This window comes from Onychomys torridus, chromosome 21 (genome assembly GCF_903995425.1).
Source record: "Onychomys torridus chromosome 21, mOncTor1.1, whole genome shotgun sequence".
Classification (NCBI taxonomy): domain Eukaryota; kingdom Metazoa; phylum Chordata; class Mammalia; order Rodentia; family Cricetidae; genus Onychomys; species Onychomys torridus.
In genome coordinates this window covers 1,852,966-1,870,896 of record NC_050463.1, presented here as the reverse complement: position 1 = coordinate 1,870,896, position 17,931 = coordinate 1,852,966, and the positions used below count along the sequence as shown (strand labels likewise).

At 56.1% G+C, this 17,931-nt stretch overlaps 1 protein-coding gene across 5 annotated transcripts in view; it reads right to left on the bottom strand.

The window, feature by feature from the left end:
- Dot1l (DOT1 like histone lysine methyltransferase) overlaps positions 1-12,676 on the bottom strand; it is a 42,023-nt gene extending 29,347 nt beyond the window's left edge. For 4 of the 5 annotated variants that reach the window (XR_004943413.1, XR_004943414.1, XM_036171343.1 and 1 more), the window contains exons 1-2: positions 12,333-12,496; positions 2,127-2,170 (exon numbers count right to left, since the gene is read on the bottom strand). Coding sequence is in view for 3 of the 5 variants with exons in the window: in XM_036171343.1 (XP_036027236.1) it covers positions 2,127-2,170; positions 12,333-12,413 (125 nt within the window). In the remaining 2 variants the exon portion in view is untranslated. Of the gene's footprint in view, positions 1-2,126; positions 2,171-12,332 lie in introns of all 5 variants that reach the window. The other variant, XM_036171342.1, reaches the window with a different exon arrangement.
- Positions 12,677-17,931: the final 5,255 nt, after the last annotated feature.

Below are 17,931 nucleotides of genomic sequence, written 5' to 3'. Positions count from 1 at the left end.
TGGGCTCCAATAATTGGCCCTTTCCCAGAAAAAAAAAAAGAAAACAAAGCAGGGCAATGGCACACGCCTTTAATCCCAGCACTTGAAGGGCAGAGTTCAAGGCCAGCCTGGTCTACAGAGTGAGATCTGAGACAGGTACCAAAACTACACAGAGAAACCCTATAGAGAACCAACTCCACAAAGGTGTCCTCTGACCTCTCCCCCAACGTGCTGTGGCATGTGTACACACACACAGATACATCAATTACCAACAAACACAGTAATAATAAAACAAAAAACAAAAAACCCTCTAGGGGAGAAGCTGGGTTTGACAGGAAGATCAAGGCCACCCAAGGCTACACTGTTATGTTTAAGATCAGCCTGGGATATACCAGATAGTAAAATTCAATTATTTTTTAATTTAATGTTTTTGAGACAGGGTCTCTCTACACAGCCCTGACTGTCCTAGAACTCACTATGTAAACCAAGCTGTACACTAGGCTGGCCTCAAGCTCAAGAGATGCTCCTGCCTCTGCCTCCTAAGTTCTGGGATTAAAGATCTGTGTGCCACCATGCCCAGCAGTAAAATAAAATTAAGAATTAGGAAAAAAGGGGGGGTCCTACATTGAAAGTTATAGAAGGCTACAATGGCAAGGGGCACCTCGGAAAAAGCCCCATCCCAATAATGCCATGCTCCCCAAATTCTTCCTTTATTCAACCCTGAAGCGTGTCAGTCCCCAGAGGCTGCTTCTGTCTGTGGCCACATAATTATTCCCATGTGTGTAGGATGGAGTGGGCCCAGGCGCAGGTGCTCAGAGGTCAGGACCTCAGATGCTGGCCCTGGCCTTCTTCCACCTGACAATCTCCTGCTCACCACCGCCTGCACCCAGCTGACTGGCCCATGCGCTCCCAGCCCCATGCAGCCATGTCTGGTTAGGCAGGCTCTAGGGCTCTGATCTGAACTCAGGTGCTTATTTTCCTATGGAGCCAGTTCCCAGTCTGCTGCTCTGCTTTTCACCATCTCTGTGGCTGGTATACACAGTGGTTGGCCAAGCCCAGCTTGGTGGGCTGCAGAAGCCAGGCTCTTGTCCTAACAACTGCAGTGATACGTTTCTGGGGTGCAGGAAGGGCAGCTACTAGGGTGACTCCTGAGAAGGTCAGCATCTAGGCTCCCTGTCCCCTCTTCTCTGACCTGCCTAGGTGGGGAACAGGAAAGCACCCACTCCACGGACATGTTCTATTCCACCTGCAGCCCCACCTCAACCCGCAAAAATGTCTCAGCTTTCACTGCCAGACTTTTAAGATCTTTTAGTTTTGTGTGTGTGTGAGGGTGAAGTTGTGCACATACGCACTTTCAGATGCACAAGCACATGACAGAGCATCATGTGTGCCACCCAACGTGGGCGTCAGAGGACCTCCACAGACTGCCTGGTCCTCTCCTTCCATCCCCACAAGGCGTCCAGGGACGAAGCTCAGGTCCCCAGGTTCACACAGTAAGTGCTGTACCCACTGAGCCAACTCCCTGGTCTCTGCAGCCCAGGCTGACCTGTAAGTCACACTGCAGGCTCCGCCTCCGAGTACCCAATGGCAATCTAACCAAGTCCAGGCTCTCAGTTCTGGGGGCCACCGGGCTTTTCTCCCCTAGTCTATGCCCATTATTTCAGGAGCCTCAGAGGGCAGAGGCTCCAGAAGTAGGGCACCAGAGCCATTCCAACAGGCAGCCGCCCTGGCATCGTGCCCCTGCAGGTATCAGGATGGAGGCCCCTCAATCAGCAGCACCACATCTTAGTGGGCCTCACAGACTCCTGTCTTTCTCCGATCCACCTGAAGGTTAGTGAAGGAAGATAGGGAGCAGAGGCACACACAGACACCCCAGTTCCATCTTACAGGAGGCTGCAGCTAGAGGCTGTACATGAGACCTGGCTCACCCCTGCCAAGGCAGGGAAAAACAACTGAGGTTTTCTCTGACAAGCGCAGTGTGTGGCAAGGGCTATGGCAGGCTGCCCTGAAACCGGATGCCTCTGCCAGGGCCCCTCCCACCACCATGCTACTTGCTACTTGAGGAGGCCCCCTTGAGGACAGCACAGCAGAAGTGCTGGAAGCTCAAGAAGAACCCCGGCCCACCACTCACCCCAGGCAGCACTCACCGGATAGTCTCAATAATCTCATGAGCAGCATCGTGGTGCTTGTCCTGAAAGAGAAAGGCTGCAGAGTTGGTTCCAGAACCACAGTGACCGACGCCCTGACTCTTGTTCTGCAGTACACACCTACAGTACCTGGACCTAATGGAGATGCTGACCCAACACTCCCCAGAGCTGGAGCCTGACTCAGAGCTTTGTCTCCCTGCAAACCCAACGGGTGCTGGCAAGTCCTAGAGTCCCACCAGGCCAGCGTCCCCACTATAGAATGGGAAACAGACATCACAACCACTGGGCAGCACTGCGTTATGCCTGAAATCAAGCCTTGCTCCAGCATGGCCACTTAAGGCCAGATCTCAATCTGTCACCAGGAGAGCAAGCCCGAGGATGCCAATTACAGCCTGACAGAAAGCCTCAGAGGGAAGAGTGACAGAAGACAGCAGGAGACAGACGATGCAGTGCTGCCACCCCTGGCTGGCCAGTGGCCTGTGAGCTCTCTGCCCTTCCCAGCCCACCATGGAAGCGAGCTGTGGGATGATGAAGGCCACAGGAGACAGTGCCTCCTGAGAACAGACACGCAAACCCCACGCTGGGTGCCCGGGGCCCAGGCTCCCTCCCAGCTCTGCCCAAGTCCTGGTCATCACCCTCTGCCACACCACAGACTTCCAGTGGACCCAGTCCAGTGCACAGTCAGTCACAGGGGATATTCAACACAGCCCATGAACACTGGTGGGAGCTGAGTGTCCCTGCAACCCTACATCTCTGGACAGTCTCCTAGTGAGGCTATATGAAGATGACCCCACTTGGGGGGGGCATTAAGTCTGGAAGTATAACCTGCAGGGCTCAGGAAGTCTGTGAGACTTCCATGATCACAAGTGCTGGGAGGGTCCAGCGGTGGTGGCGCACACCTTTAACCCCAGCACTCGGGAGGCAGAGCCAGGCGGGTCTCTGTGAGTTTGAGGCTAGCCTGGGCTACAAGTTCCAGGAAAGAAAATCGCAAAGCTACCCAGAGAAACCCTGTCTCGGGGGAAAAAAAAACAAACAAGTGCTGGGAGGGACTGAAGCAGGCAGCTGGCCCAGTCTCGCAGGGAACCCCAGAAGTCACCATGCCAGGGTGCTCTTTCCAGTACCGAGCTGCCTGTGAGTCACTCACGTGCACTAAGTAACCCCAGTGAACTCACGGGTCGCCTGAGCTCCACTCTGTGGTCTGTGGCTGGTGCCCACGTCTCCCCGGTGATGCCACACAGCGGGGACAGACTGTTACCCTAATGCCTCACCTCTTCCTTTGTAACAACAAAGCCAATGCTCTACTTCTGCCGTAAACACCCAGTCTCCCTCCCTCAGGGTCACCCAGCCACTCCTGAGCACCTGGATGCAGGATTGCGGACCCACCATAGTGGTGCTGAGCACTGCTGGAAAGGAAGGCCCAGGCAGTTCTCACAGGGGGGGGGGGGGGAGGGAGGAGCCACCAGTACCTGGCCCTTGTAGGGTTCTCTGAGGACCAAGAGCTAGTGTCTGCTGGCCCTACTATGTCCACAGACAGTCCTGGGCTGTGCAAACTGAGAGGCACAGCCTGGTCCCGGCTGTGGCTACACCCTGGCCGACACTGGTCTCTAGGAGAGCACAGGCATGCGGCCACCAGGGAGGGGGGGAGTGTGCTGGGTACAGCCCCAGGACACCAGGTTATGAGAGGTGCTGGTCTCTATAGGGGACAGCCCCTACTGGTCATCCTCCAATGGTTGCACATCTGGCACAACATCAGGAATTCACTGCTGGGTAGCCAAGCTCTTTTGTCTCTTCCTGTCTCCCAGTGCTAGGGATGGAGCCCTGAGCCTTGTAAACACCAGGAAGGTCACCTACTGAGCAACTTCAGTCCTATCTGGATTAGTGAGCGGGATCATCATATAGACCAGGCTAGTGTGAAATGCCCATCCTGCCCTGGCCTCCAGAGTGCTGCTGGAGGCCACCCACACTCTGCTCGACACCACAGTAGTTCACTTCTTTCATAGACGGTCAAGTGCAGCAGGACATGGGGCGCACGCCTTTAATGCAGGGGAATCTCTGTGAGTTCAAGGCCAGCCTGATCTACAGAGCGAGTTCCAGGACAGCCAGAGCTACACAGAGACCCTGTTGAGGCCAGGTGTGATGGCCCACACCTTTAGTCACAGCAAAGGCAGGCGAACCTCTGTGAGTTCAAGGCCAGCATCATTTAAAAAAAAAAAAAGGCTTGGCGTGGTGGCACAGGCCTTTAGTCTCAGTGCTCTTCACAAAACATTCAAGTGAAGGCAGACACGGTGGGGGGTGGGGTGTGTGTGCACACACACCCTTAATCCCAGCGCTCGGGAGGCAGGTATATAGTTCAAGGCCAGTCTGGTGAACGTTGTGAGTTCCAGGACAGCTAGGGCCATACAGAGAAACCCTGTCTCTAAGAAAAAAAACAAGACCCACTCTTATGTGGTTCCCCAAATAACACCACACCAGGAATTATTACACAGGCTGTTCCAAACTCCCTCCTGGACTTGCTCCCACCAGTGACTATCAGTTGCTCAGACCACATGCAGGCTGACCAACAAAGCCAGACAGAGCATACACAGCCTACAAGAGGGCAAAGGGCAGGAACTTCACACAGGGCTGTGTTCAAGATCAGCTCCAGGGAGTCGACATCCCAGCCTGAGGGAGTCAGTACAGGAGCACAGGGAACCCCAGTGGGCAAACCAGAGGCATGCACCCTGCAGAGAAGCCTGAACCTCAGACATCAGCAGACAGGATCCCACAGAAAGGGGGACGAAGGGCCCTGGCTCCAGGTGGGCAGCTCAGACAGATGTGGGGCACCAAATGCTCTGAGTGTCCCATATGGCCCTGCACACTGTGCCTGTGAGAGGAAGGAGACACCTAGAAAAGATCACACAGGGCTATGGGGATATGACATACACAGGCTCTGCCTGAAGGCTGCCCCAAGAATGCACACCACATCCCAGACACACACGTACACAGAAGGCAAGAGAGGAGAGAGCTCAGTCTATAACGTTTCTGCTAGTTTTAGACTGGGGGCCTCACAATGCTATCTAGGCTGGCCTCCAACTCTTGGGCTCAAGCAATCTCCCCGCCCCAGCCTCCCAAGCAGCTGAGACCACAGACACACCCAGCCCAGACAACATTTTTTTAGACTTGACCCTGAATGCTAAAGTCCACCCAGGGCCCCAGGGCCTGGCCTAGCTCCAGGCCACTCATTCTCAGCACAAACGGGGACACCCTGCTTCCTGAAGGCAGGAGCCGGGTGTGGGATGAGGACTCAGAGGTCCGCAGGAGGACAAGTGTCCTTGCTCAGCTACCAGGACAGGGATGAGGTCACAGCCAGCCTGGCCATCTGTGCCAGCTGCCTGCCTGCCCTGCAGCCACAGGGCTTCTGCTGAACACGATTAGAACGTTCAGGCCAAGGTCTCTTAGGTCCCCAAGGAGGAGTCACACCAGCTGTCAAGTGACACAGGTGAGTCACTTGTTAAGAGTGACGACAGCATGCGTACCACCAGGTCACCTCCTTGCTGCAGGTCATTTCTCCCCAGGTAGGAGGGCTCAGTCACCCTCATTTCAGAGAGTGAGACAGGCACAAGAGAAGGGCAAGCAGCCCTGCCCAGACAACAGCGAGACAGGGTGCACCGCACCCCGCAGCTGCCAGGGCCTGGCACAGGGACCTTGGAGAGGCCAGGAGTGCACAGCACCTGCTCTGCAATCAGAGAGGAAGCACCTTGAAAGCACCTGCAGCCCAGTGTGGTAGATAACTGGGTCCTGGAGCTTGATAGCTTCAGCCTAGCTGAGGGGGCTCAATCATCAGGTCTACAAAAAGGCCCTGCTCAAAGGAACAGATGGCGACAGCATACACGGCACCCTTTTCTGGCCTCCACATTCACACACAGCACATACCTGTGCAGTTAAAAACAAAAACAAAAACAAAAAAAAGCAAGGGGCTGGAGCGATGGCTCAGAGGTTAAGAGCACTGACTGCTCTTCCAGAGGTCCTGAGTTCAATTCTCAGTAACCACATGGTGGCTCACAACCATCTGTAATGAGATCTGGTGCCCTCTTCCATATACATAATAAATAAATAAATCTTAAAAAACAAAAAACAATCTTTTAAAAAGACTACCTGGTGTATATGCCTATCAACCTTGGTGCCACAGCAGTTCTTTGCCCATCACTCCATCCTAAGATGAAGCTGTAACAAGCCTTCCTCAGGGGCCTAAGACCTGGAACCTCCTCACGCTCAAACACCGCAGTCGGGGCAGAGGCAGGGTGCGTGCATGCACACATGCATGCACATGACAGGGCCACAGTGTGGAGCTCCACAACAGATGTCCAGAACAGATAACTCTAGGCAGAAAGTATACTCATGGGTGCTGAGGACAGGTAACTACTCACAGGGGTGATGGACTGTCCTAGATCGAGACAGTTGGAAGAGGAGGAGAGACACAGGAGACTAAGTGCTCTCCCTCAGCAGCTCTGTCCTGCCGGCAGGACATCCATACTACCAGCAGAGCAGCCTGTGTGGGATCTCAGAAGGCAGTCACGTGTCCTCACACTTCAGCCCCAGAGCTGGTGCCCACACAGGACAGACATCTATGTTTGAGTCGACCTATCAACAAGGCAACGCTCAGATGAGTGGACATCTGCACTACACAGGGCCAGATCATGTTCTGGAAAATCAACCAACCTGGCTTGCATTCCGGGGACCTTGGAAAAGATGACAGGACTGCCCCAGCAAACAGAACCCACCCAGCAGGAGACATGGGGCAGGTGGCCTGTGCCTCGAACCTCAGGCAACAGCGTGTGGTCTTTCTGCACATCATCCACACCCAACTCTGCAGGGCCATTCTCAGAGCTCCCCTCCTCCAGCTGTGGCAACCACAAAGTCCCTAGGCATCACCAAGTGTCAGTTTGGGGCGGACCCCCATGAGAATGGTGGGTTAATCTTTCCATAAGGTGGGAATGATCAAGTCTACCCGAATGTCACATATCCCACAGGAGGTGTTCCCCACTAACCTAAGGGCTTCATTTTGTTAAGAGTGAAGACACAGGCAGGGCGGCGGTGGCGCACGCCTTTAATCCCAGCGCTCGGGAGGCAGAGGCAGGTGGATATCTATGAGTTCGAGGCCAGCCTGGTCTACAAGGTGAGTTCCAGGACAGCTAGGGCTGTTGCACGGAGAAACCTTGTCTCAAAAAAAGAGTGAGGACACAGGAACATTCCTGAGTGCATGAACCTATAATTACCCCAAATAACTATCTAACTTCAAGCCGGCATGACACCTCATGCCCAGCATCACAGCGCGTGGGAGAGGGAGACTGAACTGCTCTAAGTTGGAAGGCAGCCTGGGCTACAGGGTAAGTACCAAGCTGCCCTGAATACAGAATCAGAACCTCTCAGAAGAGAAAAAAGGTCTGACTTGAAAAGGGTCAGTGCTTCCACAGACAAGGAAGCCCAACTGGGGATTCCCCAGAACTTATCAGGAACAGAGCAAGTAGCCTGAGCTTGGGTTTGAAAGGCCAGCGCAGGCTGCAGGCTTCTCACACAGAAGCCCACTGTCATCACCTCTTCCCTTCTGGAGCAGGTCAGCCCACACAGGCAGGCTAAAGGTCAACCTGCCTCCTGCCCACACGTGCACAGATTAGCTGGGACATTCACCCGAGGAGTCAGCAGCAGAAACTACCTTCTGAGTCACATTGGGGCTGGTTCACCCTACCCACAGCACGACTCACCCAGCCACCCACGGGACTCCTGAGCTCATCAGAAGGGACACACCACCACGCAGGGCCTACTGAGTCACCAACAGGAAGGCCACTCTGGCCCTCCCTCTCAGGTTTGTCTCCTACACTGCCTGCCAAGCGAACAGCTAAAAATGGCATCTGTATCCTTTATGCCAAAGGGGTCATTCCGTGAGGTCCCAGTGTCCTAAACTGCTATAAGGATGATGTCCCCTCCCACCTGTCAGTTCTCTGCACCTGGTCCCCAAACTGGGTATTTGTGAGTGTGGACAGCATGGCTGCCGCCCTCTAAGAAGCCACTGGCACCTGCCCAGGGCCATGCCTTACTCAAGTGTGGGACTGCCACACTCAGTTCCTGATCTGCCTGGAGTGATGAATGTCTTTCTGTCCTCCGTGCATGTCCTCAGGGACACCAAAGGTAGCTTGTAGGTGCTTTTACAAAGGATTATGAAGCCAGACCTGGTGACGCCTACCTAGCATCCCAGCACTCTAAGGGGAGGCAGGAGGATGAGGGCCAGTCACAGTATGCTGAGACCCCATCTCAAAACAGAACAGACTGGGAGGGACTGCAGGTGGGCATGCAATGTGCTGAACTCACACCCCAGGGGCAGGGGCACCACATGGTCCCTTCTCTTGATGCCTAGGTAATGCCAGCATCCAGCAACAGGAGATTTTCCTGTGTGCTTGTTTACTGGGGGGAGGGACTTGAAACAGGGTCTGAAACATGTGGGGCAGGCTTGCGTGGAACTCACTATGTAGCCAAAACTGGTCTTGAACTCCTGATCCTCCTGCCTCCACTTCCTGGGTGCTGGAATGGCAGGTCTGACACTGTGTGGAGTGTGCCAGGCACTAGGCCTGGCCTCCTAAGAAGCAGAACTTTCCATGAAGCATACAGCTAGAAGAGGGCACTGTGGAGGGGCTGTCTCTACTCAGGCTATGTGAGAGCCCATGGCCCACACACACCTGCTGGCCCTTGGACAGCAATGTGACAGCCGCAGCTGGAATGGGCCTGCGGATGTCAGGAGCAGGGCTGGGCCAGCACACCCAACCCTGCCAAGTGAGATCCCGGCCAGCAAGGGAAAGGCGCTGGGTGGTCATTCCCACCCGCCACTGGAAAGCCAGTTCCCGCCAGACTCAACCGAAGGCCTGATTCACAGGGGGTGGGAACTGGGCCAGAGTCACTGGGTTAGCTTTCTGGAAGGAGGAGAGGCAAAGGGCCAGCACCACTCCACTGGGGTACCAAGAGGGTTGTGACAGACCTCTTAACCCTTCATACTCAGCTAGGACAACTTTGGGAATTCAGGCTGGTGACGGTCCACTCAGTACGGACCTAGCAACCCAGCTCTTGGTACTCTCAGGGACTACATCACTTTGGACAAATCCACATTCAGGTGTCTGGAACTCACAGCCTCTAGTCTCTCCCTCTCCCTCTCCCTCTCTCTCTCTCTCTCTCACACACACACACACACACACATACACACACACACACCACAACCTGGGGGGCAAACCCACCACCCAGCACTAGACAGAAGCAGGATAGGATATCACGGAAAGTTCAAGGCCTGCCTGAACTACAGAGTGAGTTCCAGGCCAGCCACAGCTGTATAACTATAACAAGACCAAAGAAATAATCAAGAAAGAAACACTGGACCAGCCCAGGTATCCTGTGACTAACAAAATGATCGATCACCAAACTGGCTGACTGCCCAAAGGATGTTGCTGCCCAGCTAAAAGAAAAATTAAGGGCAACCCCAAGCCCTCAGACAGCGTGGGTGGGCAAGTCTCAGACACATTCTCTGTGGTGAACACTCCAAAGTCATGGGGCTACATGCTTGCTGTTGGTCATTCATTGGACTTTCTGAAACAAAACTGCCAGCAGAAGATCTGGTGTGACAGCCAAGAAGCTAAGAGGCAGATAACAGAGGGACAGTCGAAGAGAGCTTGGGGTGGTTCAAGTGTGCTGTACTTCAACTGTGACAGTGACCACAATCACAGAACTGTACCCTGAGAAGACTGGATGGTGCCGGGCGGTGGTGGTGGCAGCGCAAGCCTTTAATCCCAACACTCGGGAGGCAGAGGCAGGCGGATCTCTGTGAGTTCGAGGCCAGCCTGGTCTACAGAGTGAGTTCCAGGACAGCCAGGGCTACAAAGAGAAACCCTGTCTCATCATCCATCCATCCCCCCCCCAAAAGTGGATGGTGATCCTTGAAGACGCAAAATGGAAGGGATCAGATTTAAGTCCTAAGGGGAAAAGCATTGAGAAGTCTGACCCTTCTTCTAGACAGTCTCACCAGACAACCTCCCAGACTTCCCGAGGCCCCTTCAGGCACCACCAACATGGGGGACAACTTTTCCAATTTCCCACAGTCCTTCCAGTCACAGCAACAAGAGGGGACAACCTCTCCAACTTCTAAGACTCCTTCTAAACAGGCCACCAAACTAGAACTCAAGTCTGTAACCAGGCCGGGCGGGACTCAGAGCCTATCCTGCCCCTGCCGAGTGTCGGGTTAAAGGAGTATGCCACCATGCCGAGCATACGCACAGGCAGGTATTTTTAAATGCCTATTACATTTGTGAGTGCCTGCATTTGCCCACGTGGGCAGGTCAGAGAGCTGGCCATCCTAGAACTCACAGAGATCCGCCTGCCTCTGTCTCCCAAAGCGCTGGGATTCAAGTCCTGCGCCACCACCGCCCGGCAGTTGTAGGAATTTTCAAGGACACACACACACACACACACACACACACACACACACACACACAGACAGAGAGAGAGAGAGAGAGAGAGAGAGAGAGAGAGAGAGAGAGAGAGCGCGCACACGCGCGCGCGAGCGAGCTGCCCAACGCTAATGGGAAGCGGGTCAGGGCCAGCTGCAAAGGCATCCTGGGGCACAGACATTATGCCACAGGTCGCCAGGAAGGATGCTAACTCAACAGCACCCACGGACCACGCTTCATTTTCTACTCAAAACACACACAGGGCCACCAGGGACCAGGACACTGACTTCCCCAGTCCCTCCTGGACTTCAGAACCCCTGTATGCCTCTGGCACTTCCGCTTGGCATTATCACTTTCCACGGGTCAGTAGGATTAGCGGATAACACCCCCAATTTGGCAGGGTCTCACCAGCCCTGCCCACCAGCAAAAGGGGACAACCTCCCAGACTTCCCAAGGCCTCCCCAGCCATGCCACCAAAACCGGGGGCCAACCTCTCCCACCCTGCAAAGCCTCTATAGACATCCGACCAACGTGGGAGACAACTGCTCCCACCTCTCATGAGGCGTCACCAGGCCAGTCCACCGACCTGAGACGACACACGAGGTACACAGAGGTGACAACCTCTCCAACATCCCAGGGCCTTCCAGCCCGGCGCACTGACACGAGACACCTTTCCCGCACCCTCCCGCCAGGCCACCAATGCGGGAGACGACCTCCCGCACTTCCTAAGGTCCCCTTGGCACCTGCCCGCCGACACCAAGGTGACAACCTAGAGGACGAGTGGGGACAACACGGAAAGACGGCAGGGTGCGACCTAGACGACAGCACGAAGGGACACGACGTGACACCACGCGGGAGCGACAGGAGGCGTCGATCGGAGGCTGGACGCCCCGGCCGCCTGGCCTCCCGATCGCCCCGGCCTCCGATCGCCCCGGCCTCCCGATCGCCCCGGCCTCCCGATCGCCCCGGCCTCCCGGACGCCCCGGCCTCCCGGACGCCCCGGCCTCCCGGACGCCCCGGCCTCGCAGTCGCCCCGGCCTCCCGGACGCCCCGGCCTCCCGATCGCCCCGGCCTCCCGATCGCCCCGGCCTCCCGGACGCCCCGGCCCCCGATCGCCCCGGCCTCCCGATCGCCCCGGCCTCCCGATCGCCCCGGCCTCCCGATCGCCCCGGCCTCCCGATCGCCCCGGCCTCCCGGACGCCCCGGCCTCGCAGTCGCCCCGGCCTCCCGATCGCCCCGGCCCCCGATCGCCCCGGCCTCCCGATCGCCCCGGCCTCCCGATCGCCCCGGCCTCCCGATCGCCCCGGCCTCGCAGTCGCCCCGGCCCCCGATCGCCCCGGCCTCGCAGTCGCCCCGGCCCCCGATCGCCCCGGCCTCGCAGTCGCCCCGGCCCCCGATCGCCCCGGCCTCGCAGTCGCCCCGGCCCCCGATCGCCCCGGCCCCCCGATCGCCCCGGCCTCCCGATCGCCCCGGCCCCCGATCGCCCCGGCCTCGCAGTCGCCCCGGCCCCCGATCGCCCCGGCCTCGCAGTCCCGGTAGCCCTGCCCGCTGCGTCGGCCCGGACTCGGGTCTGCGAAGCCCGGAGACGCGGGGCTCCGGGCCGGCGGCGGCGGCGCCAGCGCGACAGGCCGCGTCGGGGCAACGGCAGCGGCGGGCGCGGGCCGGGAACGGCCGAGGACCGGCCGGCGGCGGCCCGGAGCCCGCGACCCCGCGACCTCCCCCGCCTCCCCGCCAGCACACTCACGTAGACCGGCAGCGGCCACGGGTAGACAGCGGGCTCGGCGCCCACCGGCGACTTGAGCCTCAGCTCCAGCTTCTCGCCCATGTCGGCGCGCGCGGCCGCCGCACCATGCTAGGCGGACGGTTGGGGGAGGGGCGGGGCCGCCGGCGGGAAGCGGGCGGGCGGGGGCGGGCGGACGCGGGGCGGACGGCGGAGGGCGGGCGGCCCGGCCTGCGCCTCGGCCGCCGCTCCCGTGCGGCCCCCGGCTCCCCTCTTTGTAGGAGTCACAGGCCCGGGGCGTCTAGCGCCGCCGCCATCTTGGGCCGGCGTGAGGCGAAGGCACAATGAGCCGGGGGGCCGGGCGGAACCACTCGGCGCGCGCGCGCGGGGGAGGCCGGGAGCCGGAGGCGGTGCGCGCCCAGAGCCCCCGCCCGCCGCGCCGCGCGCGCCACCCCTCGCAGCCACGCCCCCTTGGACTCGCCCGCCCCCGGCCGGCGCACGCACGGGCGCACGCACGGGCGCACGCACGTCCTCGGTTGCCCTCGCACGCCCCCGGCCGCCGGAAGCGGGGACCCGGGGAAACCCTGCCGAGGAAGCCGGGCGGGAGATCCGGCAGGACGCAAGTTCAAATCCAACCTCACGGGCTCGCGTTTTCCTTTCTCCTCCTTCCGCTTCCCCTTTTATCCTTTTTACTTGTCTTTTGCTTTTTCCCTTTCCTTTCCTTTTTTTGCATTTTTTTTCAAGACTGTCCTGGAACTCTGTAGACCAGGCTGAACTCACAGAAATCCTCCTGTCTCTGGCTCCCATTCTGGGCTTAAAGGTGTGTGTCACCATGCCCAGCTTCCTTTCATTCCTTAAAAACACTTTTTTTCTTGCTCGTGATGCAATCTCACACTAACAAAGCCTGCTGAAGAGCCCGGGAATATGAAAAGTGGTATGCCTGTGCGCACGTTCTGGGGGTATTAGAGCTGCAGCTGCCGCGGACAAGGTTAACCTCTGCCTGCCTTCCTTTCAGCTCCAGGGGGAAGCAGCTGTGTCGAGATAACCCCAGGCTTTCACAAACTTCTTGAACACCCTGTAATCACAGCTTGTGAATCTTGGACTGCACAGTGACCCAAGGCCTAACCTCAAGACTGTGAAAATTCCTTTGACTCACCACCCGGGGTATGGTTTTTCTTCTCAGTGTCCCGAACGCTGCCTGTGGCCCTAGCCAGCTACAAGTTTCGTTGCCCTGCGGTGTTTGGAATAAAGTTTGCTAATAGACTTCAGTTGTCTGGTCCCCATTATTTGCCCAGCCTCAGAACCCAACACTATAACCCAAGCACTTGGGAGGCAGGGACAGGGGGAATCACAATTCAAGGCCCACAGAGTAAAATCATTCCTCAAGAAACAAAGGCCGGAGAGACAGCTTGGCAGCTAAGAGCACTGGCTGCTCTTCCAGAGGACCTGGATTCAATTCCCAGCACCCACCCTGTGGCCTCCATAGGCACCAAGGAAGCTTGTGATGCATAAACATAATGGAGATAAAACACTCTATACATAAAAAAGGAAAGTTGTAATCTGCATAAACTAGCCAAGTGTGGGTAGCCCACACCATGGATCCCAGTCCTCGGTAGGCAGAGACAGGTGGATCTCTGTGAGTGGAAGACCAGCCTTGACTAACGAGGGAGTGTCAGGCCACCCAGGGCTGTATACAAAGTCCCTGCCAGCCAGCCAGTGGTGGGCATGCCCATAATCCCAGCACTCGGGAGGCAGAGCCAGGCTGACCTTTGTGAGTTCAAGGCCAGCCTGGTCTACAGAGTGAGATCCAGGAAAGGCGCAAAGCTACACAGAGAAACCCTGTCTCGAAAAACAAACAGAAAAAACAAAAAAGAAAAAGAAAAAAATTTACTAAAAATAAGTAAATAATTGATCAACCTGGAGCTCTCCAGCTCCTCATCATGGTACAAAACAAAGTTTCCAAACCTTCCCAGAACAATACGAAAAGAGCTAGAAGCCAAATTTATTTCCCTCACAGTCCAGTTTCAATCTTTCTAACACCAAAGCACCCCCTCCAAAATCCTTCTGGAAATAAGTGACCTGCAGGTGACCTGGCGACTGCGCAGCAGCTATTTCCAGGAAGCTGCTTCTCTCTTCCTGCCTCACTGGGAGGGAATTGGACTAGGCAAGGTGGTTCACACTCCTCACTCTAGCATTTACTAGCCCCAAAGAGGACGGTGAGTCACTAGAAGCCATCCTGAGCGACCAAGGGGATTCCAGGCCAGCCTGGGCAATTTCCTGAGACCCCTTCTCAAAATTTTAAAATGGTGTGTGAAAAGGCATGGTCCTGCGATGTGACCACTTTGAGAAAGTGCTCTTGCCAGGCTTTGTGACACAGGCACACCTTACTCAGCACCCCGGAGGCTGAAGCAGGCGGATCTCTGTGAGTTCAAGGCCAGCCTGGTCTACAGAGCGAGTTCTAGGATAACCAGGGCAGTACTGGGAAACCCCGTCTGGAGAAAAAAAACAAATAACAACAAAATAAATCAGAACCATTCACTTAGATTCCCAAAGGCCGGGCCTGAGCAGAGCTCAGCCCGCTTTACCAAACTTTCCTGCCTGAATTGGTTATTTCTTGGCTTCTAGGTTTGACTTTGTTTTCTTGTTTTACTTTTTTTTTTTTCCAGAAAGAGAGAGAGAAAGAAGCATTCACTAGTATAACCCTGGAACTCGCTCTGTAGACCAGGCTGGCTTTGAACTCACAGAGATCCGCCTGCCCCTGCCTCCTGAGTGCTGGGATTGAAGATGTGCATCATGCCTGTGGTCACTCTTTTTATCTGATCTGATTCCTCCCCCTCCAGAGGGCAGATCCAATCCTGTTACTCAGTTTTCTTTTTCAACTTGATATTACTCCAGGGGATTCCTATCCAGGGCCCTTCTCACTTCTTGGGTATCAGTTTCTACTTCCCCTTGTATTTCCCAGAGTGAAACTCCATCTTTCCGCTACAAGACAATACCCCATCACTATGATCCCTAAGTCAATTTAGTGGTCTTGAGAGAATTTCCCAGACCCCCCTTGCTTTGCCAGAGGGAAGAAAGATGGGACCTGGTGCCTCCTAGAAGCTAGGCAGGCACTCTATAACCAAACCACGCCCCCAGCCCTCACTGGGGATTCTGGGCGGGGGCTCCACCCTGACCACGCCCCCAGCCCCTCACTGTGGGGATTCTAGGCGGGGGCTCCACCCTGACCACGCCCCAACCTTGAATATTTGAGATATAATGTCCCTAAGTTGCCCAAGAATATTTGAATTTGTGATCTTCCTGCCTCAGCTCCCCAAGTGCTGGGATTTGAGGGGGTATGTGCTGGAATGTGGGTGATTATGCACAGGACCTCAAAAGGACACCCCACTGTGTGCAGAGGCCTTTTTACTCTTTGCTATCAACCTCAACCATCCTCTGAAATAAGGAAAGTTCCCCTCCACACTGTGGTTCTATAGAGAGGGAGGTGTCCCCCGACCCTGTCCTGACTATGGATGTAGAGGGAAAGGGAGGTCCTCCTACTGTGTGCCCAGAGGAAGAGGGAGGTCCCCCCCACTGTGTGACCCGAAGGAAAGGGAGGTTCCCCCCCCCCCGCCACTGTGTGCCTAGAGGAAGCCAGAGGTCCCCCCCACTGTGTGTCCAGAGGAAGCCAGAGAGGTCCCCCCACTGTGTCCCCAGAGGGGGAGGGAAGTCCTCCTACTGTGTGTCCAGAAGAAGCCGGAGGTCTCCCCACTGTGTGCCCAGAGGGGGAGGGAAGTCCCCCCCCCACTGTGTGACCAGAGGAAGAGGGAGGTCTCCCCACTGCATGCCCAGAGGAAGAGGGAGGTCCCCCCATTGTGTGTCCAGAGGGGGAGGGAGGACCCCCCACTGTGTGACCAGAGGAAGAGGGAGGTCTCCCCACTGTGTGCCCAGAGGAAGAGGGAGGTCTCCCCACTGTGTGTCCAGAGGGGGAGAGAGGTCCCGCTCATCTTTGAAGTTCCTCTGCATCTTCCCATGCTTCTTTGGTCTCAAGGCTGCTGGCTGGCCGTGCTAATTTTGGGCTTAGAGCCCACAGGATTGTGTGAGTCACATCTTAAAATAACCTCTGTCTCTATATCTGTGCGCACTCCGATCTATTTCTGGAAGCCTGAGTAATAGCCAAGGAAGACGGGGGTTTGCGCCTAGCCACCCCTCCCAGCCAGCACTTGCCAGTGCTCCCCTCACTCCTGGAAGTTCCGGCAAACACCAAACATGGGCTGAGTAGGTAGAGGGCTGACGTAGCTTTCGGGAAGCCCTGGGTTGCCTCACCAGCAACTCCTAAACTGGGTTTGGTGATGTAGCCTACCAGCCCAGCACCGGGAGGTGGACCCAGAGCAATCAGCAGTCCAACTACCCCCAGCTACATAGTAAGCTTGAGGTCAGCCTGGGCTAAATGACACCCTGTCTTTTAAAAAGAGGGGGAGATGGCTGGGTGGCTGTGGCACACAGTAACGAAATTCCGCCAAGTGCCTGCCTGGAGGAGATTTCTATCAGGGTCCAGAAAATAGATGCTACAAGCCGCTGAGGATACTAACCTGAGGGATACCAAATGAACCTAAGCACACGGAGCTCTTTAGTCCATTCACTTTATTCTGTCTGCACAGTTTCCGCCCTGTCCTCACTCAGCTCCTCTCTGTGTCCAGTTCTCCCGTCCTCATAGTTTTAGGAAGCTCCTAGGCCTTTGACCTCATCTATGTCCTCTGTCCCTCCGTCCTCCATCCCGCCTTCCTGGCTCCTCACTCCTGAATCTCTGAAGACTCTTCCGAGATCTGCCTCACCCTCTACAGAATCTCAGTCTTCCTCTGCTCTCTCTGGCCCCGCGGTTCTGTGTCTGGAATTCCGCTGCAGTCCTTACTGCACCTGGTTAGGCAGACAGCCCTCTTGTCCTCAGTCAGTCTCTCTGCCATGCCCCCAGCCTGAGGGAAGGGGATGATGGTCTGCGCTTCATCTGCACAAGAAAACAAAGCTATGCATCTCCAGCCTGCTCAGCTCTGAGGCTCTGCAGGGGAGTTAGTACCTAGTGGAGCAGTGTCCCAGAAGCTTAGCTGTTTGTCAAAATGAAGTATTTGGGCACACAAGAACTTCATAGCGGAAGACAGCCGAAATATTAAAAACTATATAACACCAAATATTTCATGATAAACGGCTTGCCTTTTGACAGACCCTTGGCTGGTCAAAATATAGCTTTAATATACAGCTGAATATATTCTTGGGGCCAACAAGAACTCAGGAGGCAGAGGCAGGTGGATCTCTGTGAGTTCGAGGCCAGCCTGGGCTACAGAGTGAGTTCCAGGACAGCCAGGGCTACACAGAGAAACCCTGTCTTCAAAAAACCAAAAAAAGAAAAGAGGGAGAGATGAGGTGGAGGCGCCACTGAGTTAGGCCCCCAGTGCCCATGGGCTTGGCAGCTGATCCAGGCACCTAGGAGACAGACAGGGCCTCTCGGGGTAAGCTGAGGGGCCGGATTCATGGGGCCTAGCACAGCTGCAGTGGAGAGAGCACACCTACACACACACACACACACACACACACACACACACACCTGCCGTCACACCTACACACACACATACACACACCTGCTGTCACA